We start from the raw sequence: 23753 nt of genomic DNA, 5'->3' as shown, positions 1-23753 counted from the left end.
AGAACTATACGCATAGAAGTAATTATGCAAGACTACAAAAAGACAAATCATACAGTGGGATTGGTTCTACACTCCTGTTAACTGGCCACAACACGCTCTGAATTAGTTTGTTAAAAGGGGGTGGGGAGGGGGCGAGCCACACGTACCCCCTTATCATCATCCACCGTGTCTCCATGCTGCTCAACTGCACATGCTTCTGTCCCACTCACCAACCGCAATGTCTTCAGAAAATCACGCTCCCTTGGCTTATCACCGAAAAGGCAACACATGGGGGAGAAAGGAAGACATGGACACACGTGGTGGCCAAATCAAAGGACGTCAGACAATGGACAGAAACCAATAAAGGGGGAAGGAGAACAGAAGAGGGGGAAAGTAGAAGGGAAAGAGGATGTAAACAGAAAATAGATAGCCACTTAGAGGATGAAAGTTAGTCACAAAGGAGAGGGAGTAACTGCTGGGGCTCCTCACACAGGAACACATGCAGTTTTAATACAGTAAGGGACATCACAGCATGGTAACATCATGGAGCTCAGGACTGTACAAAGACTGTATTACCATACTTCAATATAAGATGAAAGAATGACATGTTAACAGAGAAATGAAATAATACTGCAGATAGCCTGCATGCAGCACTTCAATTAGACACTGTCTGAGGCCAAAGTACCACAGCTACTCTGCAGCTACGTGCTCTATGTGTGAGGGATTGGACACAAATATATAGTGAACTATACAAAAAAATGCCTTAAACTGATCTAACGAGGCCACAAAGACTGAGAGCATGAGAAATCTGTTTGGTTAAAATAGCATGTGATTTAGACATTGTTTACACTTACTCAATTTTGCATTACAGTTTGCAAAAAATATGGACCATCAAGGAGCTATCCTTACTGTATTTCACTACTTTGTTTCTTTCTGCATGTCTAAAAATACATTAGGCTATTCTGCAAAGGTGCAGCTTAATTTCCACAATCTTTATTTGAACTTATTGGTTGAATAGCAGCGGCAGAGTAACATCCACACATGTAAACGATCAAGTTTCCCGGTCATTCCAAGTCCTGACAGAGTTGATTATACAGTGTCACAGTGAACACTCCAGTTCTGTTGTAATCATCATAACAGTCTGGCTTCCTGTACTTATAAGAAATACTGCTCAAGGTTGTAATATTCCTCCTTATCACAATGCAGTTTTATAGAAATCATGCCACATCTTCACGCTGGCTATGTGTCCAGTGCGGTAACGTTTGCATTAATAACTGGAAAAATGTCATTCTCAATAAGAGCAAGGAGAGCTCTGCCTGCAATAATCTCTCCTCCAACAACAGACAGACCAGAAGCAGACTTTCTTTTTTTTTAAAGCATTTAAATAAAAACTGATGGATCTAACATCAATGTTATTTAATTGTTTCTTGTTTAATGTCCTGCTTTTAAACCTTTTTTCATCATTTTTATTTTCTTCTTGCCGCTATTGATTTGTGACAAATTTGATAGCTTCTATTGTCTGTAGTCATTTCACTTATTTCCTGACCTTTGAATCTGGCTTATTTTGTCTTCTCTGGTTTTATTGATGGTGTGTGACTTTAAAATGTTGTTAATTCTTATTGATGCTTTTGTGCGGGCCACAGGAAGACTAGTGACCACTCTGTGGAAGCTACTGGGGGTCCAACTAAAGAATATAAATAAAGGAAGCCCTGGGCAGTTAGTGCGTTAAAAAGGCAAGTTAGCAAGTTAAACTTTGTTAATGACTAAGTATTGCCTTGTTACTTGTTTCCTACTTGCCAGCTTTTCCTTATATGCTTACATTTTGTAGACTGAAAGACAACAATCTTTTCCAGGTAATCAGCGTATTTAAGTATATCAAGTACATTGCTACTTGTGCACAACTACTACGACTGTGGCACAAAGCGCCCCATCCCTGACTGCATCCAAAAAAACACCCTCTTTCATATTACTTACAGCCAGTAGCACAGCACAACTAATCACTTGAGAGCACATCAGTGAGTTTCACAGATAACCCAGAAAGGATGAGGAAAAGACACACAAAAAAGGATCTTTTCATATGTCTGAAATCTGCATACAATTCAAACAAAAATGTGACTGCATGTGTGGTTTTTGATGTGAGCAAAATCACAGCAGGTCTGATTACAGACCATCAAATCCCAGGATTCCCTCCCACTATCAGTTACGCAAGTGAGAGGGAGGAAGGGCGACTGCATCAGTCATGCAGAGGTGTGACAGATTGCTCTATGGGAAGGCGAATGGATTTTTTTCTCTCCTTATTGGTGTCTTATGACAATCTGAATGCTTTGTGATTTCATAAGACTGCTCTTAAAGGAGGATCAAAAAACTCCCGCAAATCCACACTCACCAAAACGTCATCAGTGTTTCAAAACGTAGTTATTCTTGTTCTCTTAAAAAAAAACTGACCATGAAAACTAAAATAAGAGAAAAACTTTAACTCACCAATGTGTCTCCAGACAAAACCTCCAGCAGTGAGATCAGGTTATGTCCATCTCGTAAGTCTTCATACAGGTCATTTATATGCTTCCGTACCTACAGACATGATGAGGACAGCAAAATGTGAGCAAACAGCAGATATCATATTGTTATTACACGACTGTTCATTGATAGCTATTCATTACACCATTAGAGTTACACAGTTAGCGCATATCAAATCAAACGCCCTTTGACTGCAGTCGTTGAATAAAAACAGTCTAAATTTCTAAATAAGAGATCTTATCAGGAACAATGATCCCACGTTCTGACACCTGGCATAACCACAACTCAACCATTGGTGGCAATGGTATTGCTATTCCTCATAGCATTCAATCAACTTGCTCAACGTCAGTTCAATCCTAGTTTTGGAAAAACCTGTTTTAGTCCACATTTAACATCTTTCTACACCAAAATATAGTTGAGACTGATGCGATCCAACATCAATATCAGGCGGTGATACGGAATTCGTAATTCACTCATCGGATATTGGACTGACACAGACACCTGTTTGTATGTGGAGCCAACTTAATGTACAGTTCAACTAAATTGCTTTTTACATTCCAATTTCACGCGTTTTTGTATATTTTATGCTCTTTCAATAAGAAGTGCAGTGTGGTTTACTACAGTCTCATGTAACCTGAGATATAATACCAACAACAACAATAATAATGATAATAATAATAATAATTTTTTTAAAAAAGCTCTGGTATTGGTATCACAATCCGTATCAGCAGATATCCAAATTCAGACACTGAAATCAGATCCAAACTGAAAAAAGTGGGTTGGTGCATCTCTACAGTGACATGAATGTCTCTGTTTGAGCAGGGCATCATTGTGACGCCTTATCTCAGCACTTGAGCGAGGCACTTAACAACTCTGGGCCGAGGCTTTCTCCTTCCAGCAGGCCCATCTCTCCTTCCTGTCCTAAATACCGCGCCTCTGAAATCACCCCTCTGCCCGCTGACCTGCTTTCACACAGGGCTTTCAGCACTGTAATCCCAGATAGCAGCCACAGCTGTGGAGCCAAAATAGACCTGCACCCTTATGTTATTGGGTCAGCAAAGCAGATCCCCAACTATTACTCAGCACCTGCAATTTCTCATGGCCCATGTGTGAGGCCTGCTGAAATCTGGCTGTCATAACATGAAATGAGATGCAAATGGTCCCATTAAACCATTAACTTGAGCTCAACAGGTTCCAACAACTACAGTACAGAGCAAACTGCTTTTATACACATGTTGCTGTTACTCTCTGCATCATCACTGCTTGTGTCATGTTTTACTCGAGTATGTTTGGGATAAATTATTCTCTCTTTCTTTCCTGCTTCTATCATGAAACAGCACTTCCTAAAGGCAAAGCTGGACCCAGCAGCTCCAGAGAGCCTCATGCCTTCTAATGATTTCCGTACTGGAAATACAGTATTCCTGTTTGGAAGCATTACACACAGATGAACCTAAGACCAGTTCATCAGCACTGATCCATGGGAACCCCCATCCCCATCAAGTAAGGACTGATCTAATTGACAGGACCTCAAATTGATCCTTCATGACAGATTTAAGACCTACACCACGCTTTGAAGATGATGATCAAAGAACAAAAAAACCCCTCAGGAGCAAAACAATAGAGACAACATGGCAGGAGACGAAACAGTGGCCCACCAGTCATGTAATAACAGTCTGTTGACACAGAGGCACTTCAATTGCTTTCATTTCTGGGGAGGATGGAGAAAAACGTTGCTGCTACACAGCTGCATTATCAGCAGTTTTAGCTTTTGAAGGACCAGAGCAGAGATTTTGTTTGAGTCCATCAAACAACACCAGATCAAGAGGCTACAGCCACACTAGCAGCTCTGTGACGCTGTACTTTTGAGCTAAATGCTAACAACGACAATGCTAACATGCTAATGTCATTTTGGTTTAGTATGTTAGCATTTGTGAATTAGCATAAAGCTATTAGGCTAATAGGGATGTCAGTTCTGCAGGTATTTGGGCATAAACCAAAGTATTGGAAAATTGAAAAGTCAGGGGATCATCAAAGTTATTACAATTCATCCTGACGGGGACAAAAAAGTCTGTACCAAATTTCAAGGGAAGGCATTCAGTGGCTGTTGAGACTGTCACTCAAAACCAAACCTGTCAACCTCATGGTGACGTCAGCGAAAAAGTCAGGAGATCATCTAAGTATACAGGATTCATCGTCTACATGAATGTCTGTTTAAAATGTTAAAATGGGTCAATCCATCCATTTGGTGTTGAGATAGACAAGTCAAACCTCTGACCTGCTGCAGAGACAGCAGGACCATGAATCTCTGTGCACAAGTTTAATGGTAATCCATCCGATAGTTGTTTCAGCTCAGGACCAAAGAGGGGGACCAACCTACTGACCAACTAAAACTACCATCGAGACACTTACCACTGCAAATTCCATATGCATCACACCACTGCTGTCCATTTTCCAAAGCACACAAGTAGCAATAAGTGACTCACTGTCATGTTTCATGCACTCTAATAACAGTGAAGAGATTAAATGAATGAATTCCCCTTAATTTATATATCACAGAACAACATGTTTATGCTGTACATAAAAGAACTGAGTGTGATTTCCAGTGACAGTTGAGATCCATGTACCACTGATGCATGAAGCCTATAGAGCATAGCATTACACATGAATCCCAGGTAGTGATTCATTTTCACAAAGGCATATTAGATGAGACATGCCAGCACTTGTCTCTCTGCTAAAGTGTTTCATTAAATTCCAGAGACAGATTAAACGCCACCGTAAGCGATTCAGATTCCTGAGTCAACAAAAGACAAGCTGTTGCTGCAGCTCAAACAGTGCAGTGAGACAGCAAATGTCATGCTAAATGACTTTTAACAAGCTTTTATAATGACTGGGTAGAATGTTTGCATGTTGGGACCTAACATGGAGAGTGGTAATTGTTATTACTGCCAATACTTCACGAATGGATTGTTTATGTTGGAGGAAAATGGTTTGCTGATTGCTGTGGAGGAAAAAAACGTCACAATTTTAACTATTATTTAGGCTTCCTCTGTTTTAATGAATGGAGTTTCCACAGGGATGCAGATGAATGATCAGTTGTCATGCACAGAAATGGTAACTTTGATGTGATAACAGAAAAATGGCACGCAGCTATCACACATTTGTTCTTACCTTCAGCAGATGCTGATTTATCCATTTTGTAAATGTCTTCTTCTGCACTCTGTCTCTCTCGTCTGTGGAAGAGAGGGAGAAAAGAAAAAGGTGAATAATCCTGTGAACTACAAAGCAATCGTCACAGAAGTGTTTGGGCAACACAAATCTCTTTTAAAGAAGGCTGTCATTAGCCAAGGCTACGTGTTTTCTGCTTTGTATACACCTGGTACACAGTCAGTTTTATTAGGTTCAATGGTAACTCACTTAAGTTTTGAATCATTTAGCAGTTCATTTCTGTATCTTAATCTTTTGCTTCCTGATGCACAGGCTCATGTGCAACGTTATTTTTGGATGTACAGTTTCAATGAAAGTGTAGAAAAGTAAGGATGTATGAAGACCAACGGTCCCCATTGCTAAAGAGCGGGATGTCATTTCCTGGAGGCTGAAATTACATCACTCTCTCCTGCATTCTCTTGACCACATTGTGTTTTTTTGTTTCCCATCACCATAGCAACCAGACTTCCTGCGGCCAGTGACATACGTGAAACCAGTCCGCAAAACTGAGGCAATTAAAAAAGAAAAGGGACCTGATTATAGACATTTTCCCCAAATCAGTTCCCTTCTAGTCGTAGCAGTAGTATAATAAAGAAAAGGAGAGACTACATTTGTGTCATCGTGTTTTCTCGTCAACAATATGCACAACTTGTACTTTTCGTTGCTGTGTTTTCCTTTAAGACTGTCCTCTCTCCCCTGTCAGAGCAGAGCAGGATTCAGGCCAGTCACCACAGCCGTGACTCATTTCACTGCTTCCACGTCTCCCGGTCTGCCAGACACAACTCCACTACACGATCCTCAGCAAACACCAAAAAACTCCCACTCATAATCAATACATGAACAACGATCGGCCGGCTAGATCACGTGTGCTCCACTGCTCCGTTCCGATGTGCTCCTGAACTTTGGCCACGGCAGTAACAACACAGATAACTGCCTCCCTTTTATAATCCTCAGTGCAGATTACAAAATATGTTTCGCTCAAGGATATCTTACCGAGTATTAGCAATGAGCATGCACAGACATGACTGATCTTTGAGGAAGCAGGAAGGTTTATACTGACCCATGCAGCACATTAGAGTCACCAGGTGAGCTCTCTGCTCCCTCTCGCTCCTAAGCATGAACTTCATCCTCTGCTGCAGCTCCCGAGGGCTGTCGACAGGGTCGCGGTTCAGGTAGACGGATGCCATGTGGATAAGCGACTGAAGAAGCAAGTAACAGTCTCCCTCTTCTTGCCTGCCTGCCTGCCTGCCTGCCTACAAGCGTCTAAGGCAGCAGTGACTCCCCTTCTCATCAAGCATCCAGAGCGAGTCCTGTCAGGTTTTCCAGGGCTGCTCACTATTTTGAGTTTCCACGCGGTTTAGTGTTTATCTAGCAGCAGCACTCCAAACCACAGAACAAATCAGTGTTTCTTAGTCTTTCAAAAAAAGGAAAAAAAAAGCAGAAAAGTTCCTTGTCAAGATGTTTCCAGGTGGTTCCAGCTTACTATGGCAGGAAACAGTAAGTTTATTTAAGCTGCAATTTAAGAGCATTGTACCATCATTTCTGAATACAGAATGCGCCACTTTGCTATTGCAAAGATCTTAGCAAATAAATCTTGAGCAATATAAACATGTCCAACCATGGACCTTAACTTTCAAGGGTGTAAACGTCTCCAGATAATCATCTCGGTATTCTTCAGCTGCCAAGACTAACCACAATGTTTTCATCAGCAGAAACAACTGAGAACACATCCAGACAAACAAAGATTAACGCCCATGTCATGATACGAGACCGGCGACAAGCTATATTTCCATGGAAGTTGTTGTTCAGAGTTCAAAGTGGCAGTTTACATGTGTTTTCATTTTATAATGAGCCATTGCAGTAGAGGGCATATAAGGCAATAGAGAAAATGAAAGTGCTCTTGTCCTAAGATATGGGACTTCAGTGAAGCACATTTTAAATCACGTTCAAGGTTACAGTAATGTCCTCCAGCCACTCTGCCATAATAAGGGACAAACTACTCTCAGTGTACATAATATGCATGTAGGCTTAACAGATTATTACTACATTACATTATTTCATCTAAATGACGTTATGTTCCATGCATTTGACTTTCGTGGCATAAAAAGCTGACATTGTTCATTCTTGAGGCTTTTGGTTGACGATAAAGCGAGAAGCATGCCTTTCCAGGATAACAGGGGTACCTTAAGAGCCCTGTCACTGTACTCTCTGCAGATTCTTACATTTAGTTCATCTAAAAATAGTGCATGTGTAAAGGCTGCTGAGAATTGGAAAGTGGGTTGGTCTGACAATTATTTTGCATCTAGATCAAGGTCTGACGCCAAGCCAAACATCAGAGAAAGGAAGCAACACAGCAGTCCATCACACCAGAGCACAAAAACAACATCCATCAAAAAAAAGAATCCTACAACATAAGGACAGTAATCTGTCTTCATGTTGAAAATGTGCAGCAGTGAGAAACATTCACCAGCATCGCTGCTGTGTCATTGCTGATGTATCTGTCCCCGTGACTCCCCAGCTGTGAAATAAAGCAGTGCAGTCTCCAGTAGGACACCAATTTGGTTTCTAATGCCTGTATCTAAGCTCTTTGCTGCATAATATATAAACCTCTCGTGAGAAGCTCATTAATATAGATTGGCTGAGCAAGTATTCCAGGAAACTCTGCAGCTCAAAGCAAAGCACAGCAGCTGATCCAGCCATCAGACGACAATAACAACAGACTACTGTACTTAACATGTTGCATAGATAACAATAAACAGTAAGACATGCTTATAGACTCAGATCAACCGCAGCCACTGACAGATGTCGTGAAAATCATGTTAAAATGCTTTGATTCAAGCCCTACAAACATAAGCAGAACTAATGAGCAGCTTTGAATTTATGAGAGTGATTTCTGTGCTTATGCCTCCCAACAAATGAATCCGTGCTTAATAACATGGTGCCCTCTTGAGGATCTTATGAGAATAAACTCAGGTTTGGTATCAGTCCAAAAGACGTTGAGCTCTCTCAACTTTGAAACAGCAGTCATCATGAGTTGGTCAAATAACTTTTATCCATCTCACACATATCTGCTGAAGTACAACAGCTGATCATGCAGTTTTGATGACAGTCAATGTGTGATGTTTATTTCATTGTAAAGGTTTGCTTGTATTGCGAAAAGCCTTCAAATTGAGACACCTGATGACAACTAGAGCAACATACAGTAAGACATGTTCAGATTCACCATTTTGCTTTAAGCATTAAAGAATAACACACAAATTGTATTTTTGATGTGTCAGTAATCTCACTTCAAAATCAGGTTCTTGGGAGCAGCTTGGAAATGTGTTAATCAACAGCTTATGAACTTTGACATTAATTGGTTGGTGTTTGAAGGATCACGAATGCCTGACTAGCCACCTGCTTCTCACATTACACCGGAACTTCTTGGCATTTAAAACCTTGGGCTCTGTCTAGAAAAACTAGTCATGAAAGCCTCCTTCAGATGTGCAAATTGATGCGATGATAGGAGGCTAAACTGATAGTAATTAAGTAGTAATTGCTATTTACGGTACAGTCTTCTGCAGTGATTTGCAGAGTAAATGAGCATAGTCAAGTGCATTGCTTTTTTTAACAATGACAGTACAACAGTGAAAATCCTTAAGCACAGTGACCAGTGCTGCAGAAAAGTTTGTGCACACTGATTTGTGGTGTTTTGTCTACAGACTGAGCCGGTGCTGGCCACCACAGCATTCAAACAGACGGCCAGCACCGGCTCCTGAGACACTTATTTGTAGACCTCAGCAAAGCACATGTGCATGGCTATAAATAGCTATAACTCTAAACCATGCTGCCCCTGCAACTGCAGGCCACGTAATCTCAGCCACTTAGGTGACGTCCATTTCCTCACACACAACAAAGATGACTAAAGTAAATGCTCGTGGCAGAGTTGAATTAGTGGTAAAGTCGACTTTCATGTATTTTTGGACTTGTGAATGGGACTTACCCCCAAAGGCAACGTTTATTAGATGTAAAGATAAGTTTGGCCAGAAGTGAATTAACACACTCAAAAACTAGCGATTTAGGACATGAGACTAGTTGTGTGTCTGTAAGAATGATAGACACTGAACTGCAACCAATAAAATAGAGCCAGACCTTTGCAAATGCAGCCAGCAGCTGAACAGTCCACAGCAGCTCACACTGATCTTTCATTACTAGATTTTCGCTCACTTCTTTGGGCAGAAGAACGGATAAATTGTTGTTTTCCCGAGACTGTCTGGCATGGGGGGAGGCCGGTGACACCCTTTGGCTTCTTGTTACGTCAGGAAGCCTAAAATATCCCCACATTCTGAGCAGAGCAGAGTCAAAAAAGTCCCAGCAATCAAAATCCAGCCTGTGTAATCCTCTTGACCTCGTATGGGAGGGGAATCAAAACAGACATAAAGACTAAACTGAAAAGCCCTCCACCTTCCAGCCTATGACAAGGACTCGCGAAACATTCTTGTTTAACAGCCCTCATTTCACATCTCTTGTGTCACTGCCAGCTCAGTAAACAAAGGCATGTGTGTCTTAGTTTTGTTTCGAGTACAAGGCTGCGTGTTGCATAGCACAGATTTCAGAATGCAAGTCTGTGTAACTGTGCACATGATCTCAGTCAACATCTTATCACTTTACTCTAAAAGAGCAATGACAGGACAGAAAGCAATGAAACCATCACTGAAGTGAGTCTCCTGCACTGCTGCAATGTCCGATCATTAATATTAACATAAAAAGCAGCCAAACAGAAAAAATCCGCCACGCCCGAAAGCTTTCTCAAGACCCTCGAACAGCACGCTCACTCTTCCAGTTCTTGTGGAAATGCTCAAATAAATATTTTTTAAGTGGGTCTTTATCTAAGCTTTGTTGTGTCACGAGCCTTTTCATTTAAAACTCATTAGTTTTCTAACATGGCTAAAGTCTACAGTCATGCTAGCGCTAGTGCTGAGCTCAATGCTAACATCAGCATGCTAACATGCTCACAGTGACAAGATAGGTCACTGTATCATGTTTGCACATCTGTGTGTAGCTTGTTAACATGCAAACATTTGCTAATTAGCAGTAAACACAAAGTACAGCTGAGGGTATAGTTTGAAGCGTATTTGGTCCTAATTGGACAAATTATCATTTTAACCTTATGATGGCGTCAAATGGAAAGTGAACCAAAGTGGCGGACCCATTGACAAACCAGTGTTTCTGGTAGCGTGGCTAAAAATGGTCTGTTGTAACTTACAGCGGCCTTCAGTGCTAATATCCTTGTCGGACTGGTCACGATGGTGGTTTTTAAGGCTTGAATGTACATTGCCCATAAGGCCCACAGGAGTGACTCAGCACAAAATGGCTACCTTCTTCCACTGTATTTTAATGACCATGTCGTTAACACAGCGTCTGATAGGTGGTAAACAAAAGTACAAGAGCAGCGACGGGGGGGAGATGCTTGAAGGTGCATTTTTGCCATTCTTTGTAAGTGAGGATACTACAGCCAGTCGTCTCAGCAGGGCAGGGCAGCATGTGAAATATGTGACTGAAACAGGTTGCCAAGCCTTCAGAGCAGTCCTTCCAGACAGTCTTTTCCTCAGTCTCCAGGTTAAGACAAAGCAATGAAGAAACCAAGGAAAAGCGACAGTGTCTGAGGAGCTGTGCAGAGGTTATTATCATCTTGTCTACAGCTCGTTTCTGCAAAGTGCTACTGAGGAAGTAGGCAGCAGATACACGGCGTGAGCCAATGCTACTCAATTTTCAGCTTTCTCCTCCTATCAACACCTGTTTCCTCATCATGAGGCCAAGTGAACTGTGGCTATGTGGCACGAAGCTACTGCTGCATGTAGCTGTGAATGACGTAGTGACTCATTTTACAATATGAGGAGTGAAATCTAGAGGTGTCGCCTTCATCAATAATATTACTGACATCTGTGATATTGCATTTCTCAGGTTTTTAAGATGAAACACTCAATATCCCCTTAAGTGAAGCTGAACTATTGTAAGGACCCTGATGACACGCAAATGGAGGATGGAGGTGAAGCTGGCAAGGCGCCCTTAGGCAGGAGGTACCTCTACAAAAGGCACTCAGCAAAGTCAAGGAGAGGAAAGGAGGAAGCATTAACGACAGCTGATGGGAAATATAGACACACTTACAAACATGACACACACACACACGCTATCACCCCAATACTAAACTCCATGTGTGCAACAGCTGCAAGGAAATCTGTTTTCCTCCCGAGGCTCTCGCTCAGATTATGCAGAATCCTTATCCAGACTTACAATTTAAAGTAATCCTGTGTACATTCTTCGATGTGCTACGTTTACACAATTGTGGCTAAGCATTAACAGACTTGTACTGAAAAAAAACACACAACAGTAATGACTTCTTAACACTACCAAAATACAGAAAACACACATTTCACAGACTTTAATGCCTACTTTAAATGTAGAGAAAATAAAGCAAAGGTTTATGGCATTTTTTCCATATCATTCTCAATAAAGTTACACTTTTCAGTCATGCTGAATTCCTTTCGATTAGTTCCACACTCATACAGCATGTGCAAATCAAATGAGCTGACAACTACTAAGAGGGGCTAGTTATAGAATTCATATGTTTCAGACGAAGCTTCAATCAAAGTGGAAGCATTTTCAATTCAGAACATTATTGGCAACTAAACATTGATGACAGTCACATGATCAACTGGAAGAGCTGTTTGTGGGTAGTTTTAGCCACTGGTAATAGCATTTTGAACAATCATCACTCTAACAGCATGATAATCTTCTTACAATTTTGCACATGATATACAGATGGGTACCAAATTAAAGGAAAAGTCACAACAACGTGTAAGGTGTTGGGCCACCAAAACGTGTCAGAACAGCCTCAGTGCTCCTCTTTTTATCTCTTCAGTCGCATGAAGTGTGGGATTTCAGCGCTCTTTGCCAGAAAGCTATTCTCTCATTCGGTATTTTGATGATGGTGCTGGAGAGCGCTGTCTAACACGCTCTCAACTGGGTTTAGATCCGATGATGGTGAAGGCCATAGTGTATGATTCACGTCATTTTCATACTCATCGAACCACTTAGTGACTCCTCGGCATGGGAGCATTCGCAAATGTTCAGCTTTTCCTCTCATTTACTCAGGTTTTTCATTTAATTGTGCCACCTGTCTACATCTTTACACTGATGATGTGGCCAAATCAGCCTCAGACTCCCTCTTCTTATAAGTTACGACTGATATCAGACGGTTCACCAGAGTATTGCCATGGTTTTAAAACAATAGCTTCACAGTCAACACAACAGATGGAACTACTCATTTCTTGGCCACCTATGAAACAGTGGAGAAAGGAAAGCTGTTTCCTCCTGCTAGTGTGGGATTATTTCCCAGCATCTGCTGCATTCAGGAGAGGAGGGTGGTGCTGCTGGAGTGAGAGAGGAAAGGCCACAGAGAGTGAGTCAGGGGTGGGACAGCATGATGAGCTCATGTCAGAGGAGCTAAGCAAAGCTGTGGAATGAGATTCAGTCATGCTGGTCTTCCCATCACCATGACAGCATATAAATACAACATTTCGAAGTGGGCTGCCGTCGCACACAGATATGATGCAACTGCTTTAAAGTTATAGTTCAAATAACTTCAGAAACAATATGTGAAGAGCATGAATCAAATGCATGCATATCTGTAAATGATAAATGTAGGAACAGAATCGCTAAAGGCCGATGGAGCAGCAAAAAGCTCTCTGAGAGCTCTGCTGGTTTGGATTACACTGCCCATTTTAAATGAAGTCTATTGATTAGATCAATGAAGGGCTTGGCCACATGGACTATAATATCATGTTCCAGCAGAAGTAGATAGAGTGTATGTGTGTTTAACATTTCGTTTCCATGTGAAACTGATGGAGAAAAAGCAGAATCAGTGGCATCTTTTAAATCACTTCTCAAAATGTATCTTTTTCAAAATAGCTTTTAATTAATGCGACCACCACTCTGTTTTATTTCCAGCATGTCTTATCTGCATTATTATTGGTATTTCTGACTCTGTCCTGAAACGTGTTCAGACTCTTTCAACCACGTAAAGCACTTTGTAACTGTCACACTTTGTTAAAAAGTGCTGTATAAATAAAGTTTATTGTTGTTATTACAATTATTTACAGCACAGCGATCAGATATTACACGTCTCATTTCTCCACAGATTTAAAGCGACATACTGAGAAAACATCTAGGCGAAACCTGTAAAACGAAACCACAAGCAGCTGTATGAGGTTCAAAGCACCAACAGCTAGACGCTATTGTGAAATTAGGGAGCACCGATCTGGAGCTGGATACTGATCCAAAAATCTAATGCAATTAATTGACCATTAGCACTTAGGATTTTGGCCGAGGTACTGTAGCTGTGAAATGACCCTTGATAATCTGATAGCCTTGTGATTACAATCTAAATCATATTTGTTCACAAATCAAATCCACTGCATGCTAGTTTAAGCAGGTTCGTTTCAATTGTCCAGCAAACATGGCAGCCAAAGCTTTTTTATTCTGATGTAATATGTTTGTGTTTTCTTTGACCGTGATCAGGCGATCTGTGAAAACTATGTTTATCTTAAACCTATGAAGCATTTTCCAGTTGTTTGTGAATAGTATACTGTACGTTGGTGGGAAGCTACAGGCAACATGCACAATATTCGGTAAGGAATGTTAATCTGTAGGCTGAGTTAGGTGGGTAGAGACCACTTTCAAAGCGTGTGGCTCCTTAATGTTCACATCTCAATGAAAAGCCAAAAAAAAAAAAAAAAAGGAGTGTCACTGCCATCAAGTTGACACATGAACAAGTCTGTGGAACTTGGATGCTGCTCCCGTAAAAACAAAGTGTCTTTTGTACGATCGCAGACGGTCTCCATAGAGGCAGCCTGCTGTGTGTGTGGGCCACTAGGGCCATCTGAATGTGATGAGTGGGCTGTCGACATAGAGCAGAGGGGATGGGCTGGGCACGGCCCAGGAGGATGGACAAAGGCAGTGACTGTGCAAAAAAACACAATGCTCTCTCACTCGTCGCTGCGTTGGATAATGCAAGATAGTACACATCAAAATTAGAATAATCACACGTTGCCTTAATGTATGTACAGAAATCCTTCCTGTAATGAGAGATGAAGTCATAATACAGGCGGCAGTGATTCACAGACAGGCACGTTAGGCAGACGCTGACAGACCACACCCTCCCACTGTACAACACACAACTCACTGAGCCAACATCCTAAAGGTGGTCCGGCTGTATATATATAACACTTGACTCTCCTTAAAGAAATGAAACCTCAAACAGTCCATGGATCAGTTCACACTCATTGAAAGATTAAACTTTATTCAAGGGAGATCTCTACTGATGAACAGATAATATCTCTCATTTCCTGTTATAATATTACACTCAGGAAATGAGCTTTATGAACGTTTTTATGTTAGAGTTATTGAAGACAAACAGATTTTTGGGTGATAAGTTAATGGGCTGCTGTGTACTCACAGATTTAGCTTTAGCTACATTTATTCTTATCATAGTGGTGTTTCTTAAGGCCAGTGAACTGAAATATATTTGGCCACAATTTTCTCTTGACAAAAATCTGTGCATGAACATAGATTCTGAAAATAAAATGTTTCTCCTGCTTGAATTCAAATGTTCTGGGTGTTTTCTGTAGGGCTGCCAGTGCTCTCAATAAATAAAACATGTTCTTAACTCTATAAATATACCTTACATTCAATCTAATGAATCCATTTGCACCATATGGCATCTTGAAAACAAAATGAACCGCAAGAGGAGCTGACTGAACCACCAAATGTCTAATCCATTAAATCTTTCCTGATGTCAGAGGATGATCAACTGTTGGGAAACTCGAATGGCCCCTTCATGCTGACGGCCTACCGAGCAGGCCCTGCGAGAACAGCGTGAACCTGCACAGCCACTGCCCAGTGCCATTAGCTGTTTTCTGTGTCGAAGAAACCATGTATTTAACTCACTCCTCAAGTTTGCAGTCTTTGTCAAAGCCTGCATTGAATTTCAGTCTGACCCAAAGGAATTCCTCTATTCAGCGTACTATTAGCTCTAATACCTAATTAGTGTGGCATTCTCACCGCCGGAGCAATAAGAACTGCACACACACTCCCAGTCAGTGCTGACTGTTATGCTGAGTCACCAAAAAACCTGAATTCACGTTTCTGTCGAGCACAGTTCAGAACTTCATAGAGGACTTCTATGATTTTAATATTTGTCTATTTATTTCACACAAAAGGTCACACTGGTGTTGACCAAATGCAATGTGACACATCACATGGCACTCGCTCGCTACGATGAGGCCTGCGCATCGCTTTCCTCCAGTGTTTCACCTTTTCTCTGGACTGTGTTCGATGAGCCAGACAAGCAGCGACAAGCACCCACATAAGCATAAACCCAACAGCGCAGATGACGAGTTACAGTACATTAGCCTAAACTTCACAGCTAATTATGAAAATGATCCAATCCCACATCTTGATTTGTGAGACAAAAACGAATCTGTCCGCTTCTTTATTTCTGGCCCACTGGCTGTTTAAAGGTCTGTTTGGTTGTGTTTGTTTGGTTACTGTTTATGATTTTGCTATGAAAATGTCTCCTATTGATACTCTGCAAATCACATGGAGGGAAGCTCGGGGCTCTGGGTGATCCCATCAGCTGCAGATAAAACTTGAGTAACAATAAAAACAGGGATCTTTACAGCACTTAGCCAGACTGTGGAGAAGCACAAACACAGTTCGAAGCCTTTTTCATGACTGGGAAGACAAATTTACTTTGAGTACAAATTGTTTTAAGAAGGTGTCTGACACTGACGTAAAGATACATTTTTCAACCTCATCATCCAGTCATATATACACTCAATTATGCTGCTTACTATGGTTTGGTATACAACAACGTCTACATTTAATAACTTCCACAAACTTACTCTCTAAAGCTTTCCTCTCACATTAAATTCAAGAGCTACGAGCCGCTGCGTCTGCACGCGCCGCCATCTTGAAAAGCAAATCATTTGATTTCTGTAAAGCAGCATCTGTACAGCCTGCTGCCCCTCTTCTGAACCAACCTCTGGTAAATAAATGTTGATAAATTCTTTGTGGTCCAACAGTCAAAGCTTTTTCTGCCATGAGGAGACAGATGTAAACAAAGCGGATGGAAACGGGGTTGTAGGTGAGTTTGCTAGAGGTAATGATTAGCCCACCAGCTGATCTCAAGATTCTCAGGATCACTCAATAACCACACATCTGTGAGCAGAGGAACATTGACAAAAGACGGAAAGTACACTAAATTCAGTTGGTTTTACGTATAAGAAACAGTCAATGTGACAAAACAGTTCGATTGAGACTACAAATGATATTCATTAGCATTACTGTGATGCTACAACCCCTTCATAAACTTTGGAATTTGCTGGCAAAATTATTGATTAGACGCAAAAAAATTGCCTTACCCTTCTTTGATGAGTTCATCGTTCAGGCAAAAACTGACAGGGAGTCGAATTCCCTCCAAAGATCAATATATAACATGTAAAAACTAATGGCAGAATGGTAGTTAGTGTTGGAAGAAAACATGAAAAATAAGTAAGCTCATTGTGTGTCACAGCTCCTCTGCCTGCAGACAACAGCCACAGATTCCTAATGATGCCACATCATATGATCCCATTAGGGTCCAGTCAGGGCGTTTAAGCCTTGTACCACAGCTGACTGGCCCTGCCGGCTGCAATACTCAAACAGCTGAGAGAACACGCTTGCGGCAAACGTTCGGCACGATAGTGCACAGTATATAGCGCTTATTGTTTTACTTTGGGTCCTCGTGCGGCAAGGAAACACAAAGGGTTAAAGGCGCCGCTGTCAGTTTGAATTCAGCTCCACCAGACCTCCACGGGCCTGGCCTCAGACTGCATGTGAGGCTAGCTGTCAAAGAGACAGTGAATAACACAGACCTCTTATGCGTGATGGATTTGCTCCAATTAATGAGATAGACCCAAAAGGAGCAGCTACATGGAGTGACATGAGCTATGAGCTAACGCCTCACCCTGCTATGTCATTGTCCTCTCTGCCTTCAGACACCACGTAGGTCACATGAGCAATATTCACTCAGTGATATTCCTATGAGTGATCCCCCTAAAAATACACAAATATGCCATTTCCATAGTGACAGCATGATTTACTCAAGTAAGACACTTGATTTCTCAGTTTAGACCTTTTAATTTGATCATAAACAATGCAGACGTTGTAATCATCAGGCATGAAATGTTTTTCCAGACACATTCCGAGCCAAATATTCCCATTTAACAGCTAAACAACAGAAATAATCCTCTAATCTAATAATCAAGTGAGATCATAAAAAAGATCATAATAAACCCTTTGTCCGAGCTTCTAAAATTCAGGCTAAATGTGATGTCATGCAGGAAATATTCCCACTTTTCCACTGCTGGGATAAAGACAGTAAGACCAGCCAGTCACCAGAGGAGGGGGGGGGGGGGCAGGCTGACATTTATTGAACTGTCAGGCAGCAATCGCAATTTCTTAATCGTCCCAAAGCCTTAAAACCACATCCAATCAGCGCTGATCCTACCTTTGTATTTCTCCAACACATCCTCATAGGCTTGGAGGTATTCCTGTTCGTCCGAGAGCACATTAGCCTGCGGTGCGTACTGAGCCATAACCCGGGCTCCTCAAACTGGACACTCACCAGCGGCGGACAGGGACACAGCGTGCATGTGTGTGCATGTGTGTTTGTGTGCGTGTGTGTGTGTATGTGCCGTGGGCTCTAGAGTGATCGGCGCTGTTGTTGCACTAAAGGAAACGCCCTACATCCCTCCCTTGTCTGCGGTCTGTCCAATAGGCGACACTTCCTCTCCGGAGCTGGCTGGATTGATAGGAGGGACGGCCGGACGCGCTGCGCTGCAAGAAGTTCCCGTCTTAACAAGCCCACTGATCTAATACTGAGTCTTACATGTCATTAAAATAATGCTTTAATCTGCCTTTATTAACACAAAGGGTTCAGTCTCGCCCTGCTTCACCCGATTTTCACAATTTCTCACCAGTAGGTAAAATAAGATGTCAAACCCAGACTGAATGAAGTGTTCACTTTTTACAGTGTGTGCTAATGAACGCTTTTCCTTGTCAGGCGTCTCTGAACCGGCTCGCGACACGCAACACTTTCTTTTTCATTGTTGTTTTCCACCCGAGGAAGACTTTTGGACAACTTTAGTCAGATTTTCATGACTGCTTTTTAAAATCATCTTCGTGTCATTGCTGTCGGAGGCCGATCAGCTGTCTGTCACTAATGTCGCACATGTTCCCGGAAAGTGCAACTTAACGGGAAAACTCCATCGAGACCTGCTACGTTGAATTACTGACCGGGATTTTACGACGTCAAATAGCGTCAAAGTATCATTATAAAAGACTTGGCCTAAGTGTTGTAAAACTTTAGTCATCCAAGTATGTGATGAAGTCACAAACCAGAGTCCATAAGAATTTAGGCCATTTCTTCTGTCTGAATCTGCTTTCATTATCAACTTTTGGACAGGTGCTTCCTCCTGTGCTTCTATCTCAACAAACGATTATCTAAAAGAAAAACAATGATACTTTAAAATGTACCTTTGAGCTGTTGGTTTGATGAAAAGCTTTTATTTAAAAAATCGCTGTGTGTCTAATAACCCTATTTTAAGGGATCGTATCCAGAATACCATCACAGGTAGCACAAATCCACATCACTGCAGCCCCTGTTTATGACACCAAATAAAAGTGGGAAAATCACGTAAAAGATACACCTTAACAAGTAGCTATGAGCTAATATTAGCCGCCAAATGCACCGTATATACTGCAACATATTGTTTTTGTCGTTACAGCACATTACTATCGGATAAGTGGACAACAAGGAGGCTGCCCCTCACCTGCGATCCTGAGCACGGCTCTCTCCGCCGGATCCAGTACGGATCCTCCCTGGATTTTTCTCTTGGACCTCTCGTGTCTGGGCAGGTTCCAGGGTAAGGTGTCCCCGGGTGCGGGTGATGCCGACCCAGATTTCACACTGTAATCATCCTCGTCTGAGAAATCCGCCGAGGAAGACATGGAGCCGTGCAGGGAAGGGTTCCCCGAACTGGAGCTCTGCGAGACAAAAGAAAACGGGGATCAAAAAAATAAAAAAATAAAAACAATGGTCGTCTTGGTTTGGCAGGAATAAAATCCAATTATTTCTCACCATCGCGGGTCAAAGTGCGTAATGTGAGCGCATGTTAGGTGTGAGGACGCGCCGTGACACAAACCACCAGCTCGCAAACATCCACAACAATAAAAGATTGAGCCAAATAAAGCCAATGTGAAATCAATAGTATCTGGCTCCCCCGCCAGGTCAACAATAAGACTTACCACTGTATACATGGAGACCTGTCAGCTGGAAGAAAGAAAAAAAAAAAAAAAATCCTGTTTTTGCGCGTTATTAGCTTCCACCCTTCAATCACACATTTTGTGCGTCAATATCAAAGGGTGCCACGCCCTTTGAGGGATGCTCCGGCCACGAGTTCGTCCCTTATCCAAGCAGCGAGGATGTGGGGTGATGTCAGATCTCCGGAGGGCTGTGGGGATGGTACGGTGTGTGCTGTCGAGGCAGAGCTGGACCGTGATGGGAGAGCAGACTGCATGTGTCTGCGCGTCACAGCCGGCAGCCAACAACAGCAGACTCTCTGCAGCGGCGGCGGTGTTAGAGCGCCATCCCCGCACAGAGGCGGCCACGCAGACACCAAACGCGGGGGTAACGGGAGGACGAGGGCTACCACAGACTTCACAGCAGATGCACGTCGTTTGCCCAGAGAGTACCTGATGACATAACTGCCCACACTGTAGATGGGGTGTTAACGGTTGAGCTAATTACAAGAGTGGATGGAGAGCACAAAAAAAGGGATTGCACTTTTTTATGCAGGTTAAGCCAGGTTGACATTTAAACCCAGTTAAGCCTATTTAACCAGAAAATATCATTTAAAAAACTACTCATACCATTAACTGCATCCTTTTGGGGGATTATCTCTGATTTGTTATTCTTTCTTAAATCTTTGGCGACATTTAATGCTTACCATACCTGTAATAACTAAAGTGGCACAATCACTCACAGAGAAAATTCTGAATGAATGACCTTCCACTGCACCCTGACACGCCTGAAATTGAGCAACAGAGCAAATCCAAACACATTCTGGTAAGGAAAGAGAGGGGTGGGGCACAAAAATACCTGTATCATGGCACATCAGTTGCTTAATGATAACAGTAGTTGCAGGGGAAGCAGACTACTATGATCCCAGAGAGCTCAGTGTGAGCGTTATGTGTCTGCAGTCAAGCTTGTCTTGATATCATTCCGTTTTAAACCTGGAGCCACAGCGTGAAATAGAAATGTGTTAAACATGAGCGCTTCTGGCAGTATTTCTGCAGGGGGACAGAAAATTGCTTCTCGTCTTTAAATAGCAGCAGTAGTGAGAATCTGTTCTCGGGTCAGTGTCAAGTCTGCAGAGCTGATAAAAGCAACGCTCTGTTAATATTAGCAGCCTTTTTTTTTTTTTTTAATCATTGCATCACTGTTCATCGGGATAAAAAAACGGCAGCTTAGTGCTGCAGTTTATATCAGCTTTCTGCTTATTCATAATTCTGCTAAAAGGGGAAATTTAAGTATGATTATGAAATAATTATAAGTTTCGCTGCCGTAGAAAAAAGTGGATGTTCTCCTGAGTCAGACTTTCTTTTATATAAGGAGCAAACTGTACAGGGATAAAAATAGTTGACAGATTAGAGGCCCACCTCCATCACTTAATACAAGGCTTATCCTCTCCCCCATTAGGGAATGTTCAAAATTCTTCCCTCGTCGTTAATACCTTATATTCTGTGCTGTTACTGTTTTAAAAAATGCACATAATGACATCATCATCAGCTGTTTGACTCTGTTTGTCAGCAACATTTGGAAATGCAGTGGTTACAGGGTGTCCATCAGTGGATGGACCCTGACAGGATACTTTAAATGGCCTTTGCTAAATGTGCAGGCTCCATTCAATAACAGTACAAGAGGAGCACAAAGGTCCAGATACATTTAAAAAATATTCCATTCATGATGACATTCATGAGTTCACTGAGCTCAAATCTTCATAAGCGTGAAGCCAAATGCTTTTACATTCCCATGTTAGCGTTGCTCACTCTGTTTTAGTGGTGTACATACAATGAAAACAGGCCTGTTAATAGCTTCAGTATAATAGTCGTCAGTAGTTCTCTTACACTGGTCGGAGTCCATTAAAGAGATTATATGTTCAAAACACACACAAATAGGGTTCGACCAATACAAAGCGATCATTCTGGATTATTCATTATGCAGTTTAGTGTAGTCTACACATGCAAATGTGTCATGAATGATGCATGGTGGGCTGACCTAGGCCTGCACTCGTTTACGCAGGACTATTATATATTCATGTCTGCACATGTTGGAGTTCTCCTCATTCCATAAATCTCCAAATTACTGTTTTTCATGTGGTTAAAGGAATATATGAAACTCCTCCGTTCTTGTATTAGCACAGTAACAATATCAGAAAACACAGGAGTGTTTATCTTTTTCTCACTGCCAGGTTCACCATTTTGGATTTTGTTTTACCCACAGCAACAAAATATTTGATTTAGAGGAACCCGAAGCGCCTGTGACATATTGACACATTAAGTCTTTCACGATAGCTGGCCATGATCAAATTTATATGCCTGTTGTTTGCTGACAATGGCAATAAGAAAAAGCACAAAACTGTGTCTGTTATCAGCAGTATTACAACAAAGCAGGAGGTTGCAACATGGCAGGTCTCGTAGATTTTCATACAGCAGGAACAGCTAGAACCGTTTGCAGTGTGTTGTTGCAGTGTGTTCTGGGTGCAATGAATGACATTCAAAATCAGACACATTCAAACACCCAGACTCGATGATTTTTGTGAATGTGGGATCTGAATCCTTTTCTCTGGAAGAAGAAAAACATATTCTCTGATTAGAGCAGCAGAGCATAAAGAAAGCCGGACACAAACCAGAGGGGTCCAGTGTGGTTTATGTTCCCAGAAGTAGATTTACAGCGGAGGCCCTGTGTCTCCTAAGCTCTTTGTTCCTGTAGTCATATGTTCCCTTCCAGGAAGAAATGGATCAATATATGGGTCAGGCGCTACACAGCCTCACTGTATCTTAAACTGATAAAAGTATTGAAGGTTGGAAAGTTCACTGTTGTTTAGAAGCAGCACAGCCATTTCACAGGGTAACAAAAAGATGTGAAATGAAAAGCTGAAGGCCTAAAACTGTTGAACCATACAAGGATACATATTACGTTCCCATGCCAGCACGGTAAACTGTTAAAGACTTGGATTAGAGAGGACACGTACCAGCATGTCACCACAGATGACTACAAAGGAAGGCAAGATGAGCAAATATCACAGAATCTGTTCAGATGGAGGATTGTCATTAGAAATTCAGACTGGAAAGCAGTGAAAATCAGTTCAGAGTTGATCCCATAACATGTATGTGTGGTCCCTCAGGTAACGGCCAACTAGTGCGACTGATGCATAAGTGAATGATTTAGAAATCTGCGATCTGTTAATATATTCAAAACATGTTTCTTAACACAAGGCTGCAACACTTTAGAAGGAGCATACTGCTGTAAAAACACATGGCAGCCCAGCTTGAACACAGAAGTTTATATCAGCCAAATTTGTGGCTTAATTTGATCATCAACAAATGCAAAACCTGTATCTGGCTTTTGATTTATTTTTTTTAAGCAAAATTAGATAATGGAGAAGTGTTTAAATGTCTATGCTAAGTTAGGATAAATAAAATCTGCTTTTAAAGGTCCCATTACATCCATATTTTCTTTTGTGTTAAACCTGCAGGTTTCATATGTTTGATCCATATTTATTATCTTATTACCAATAAATAAACAATACACACATGGATAGGAGGTAACGGCATAACAAGAACATATAATAATAATAATTTCACAGGACCTATATTTGACCATCTTTCAAGAGCAGACAAACACTGTC

General features: G+C 41.6%; 1 protein-coding gene across 2 annotated transcripts in view; it reads right to left on the bottom strand.

Moving 5' to 3' along the window:
* Window positions 1-23753, bottom strand: part of dst (dystonin) — a 103171-nt gene that overhangs the window by 77315 nt on the left and 2103 nt on the right. The window contains exons 4-6 of one of the 2 annotated variants that reach the window (XM_041947072.1): window positions 19614-19827; window positions 5665-5726; window positions 2461-2550 (exon numbers count right to left, since the gene is read on the bottom strand). In XM_041947072.1, the coding sequence (XP_041803006.1) occupies window positions 2461-2550; window positions 5665-5726; window positions 19614-19827 (366 nt within the window). Of the gene's footprint in view, window positions 1-2460; window positions 2551-5664; window positions 5727-6760; window positions 6820-19613; window positions 19828-23753 lie in introns of those variants that run through there. The other variant, XM_041947070.1, reaches the window with a different exon arrangement.

This window comes from Chelmon rostratus, chromosome 11 (genome assembly GCF_017976325.1).
Source record: "Chelmon rostratus isolate fCheRos1 chromosome 11, fCheRos1.pri, whole genome shotgun sequence".
Lineage (NCBI taxonomy): Eukaryota > Metazoa > Chordata > Actinopteri > Chaetodontiformes > Chaetodontidae > Chelmon > Chelmon rostratus.
Note: the sequence above shows the minus strand (reverse complement) of the source record. Positions and strands in the feature narration are given on the sequence as shown.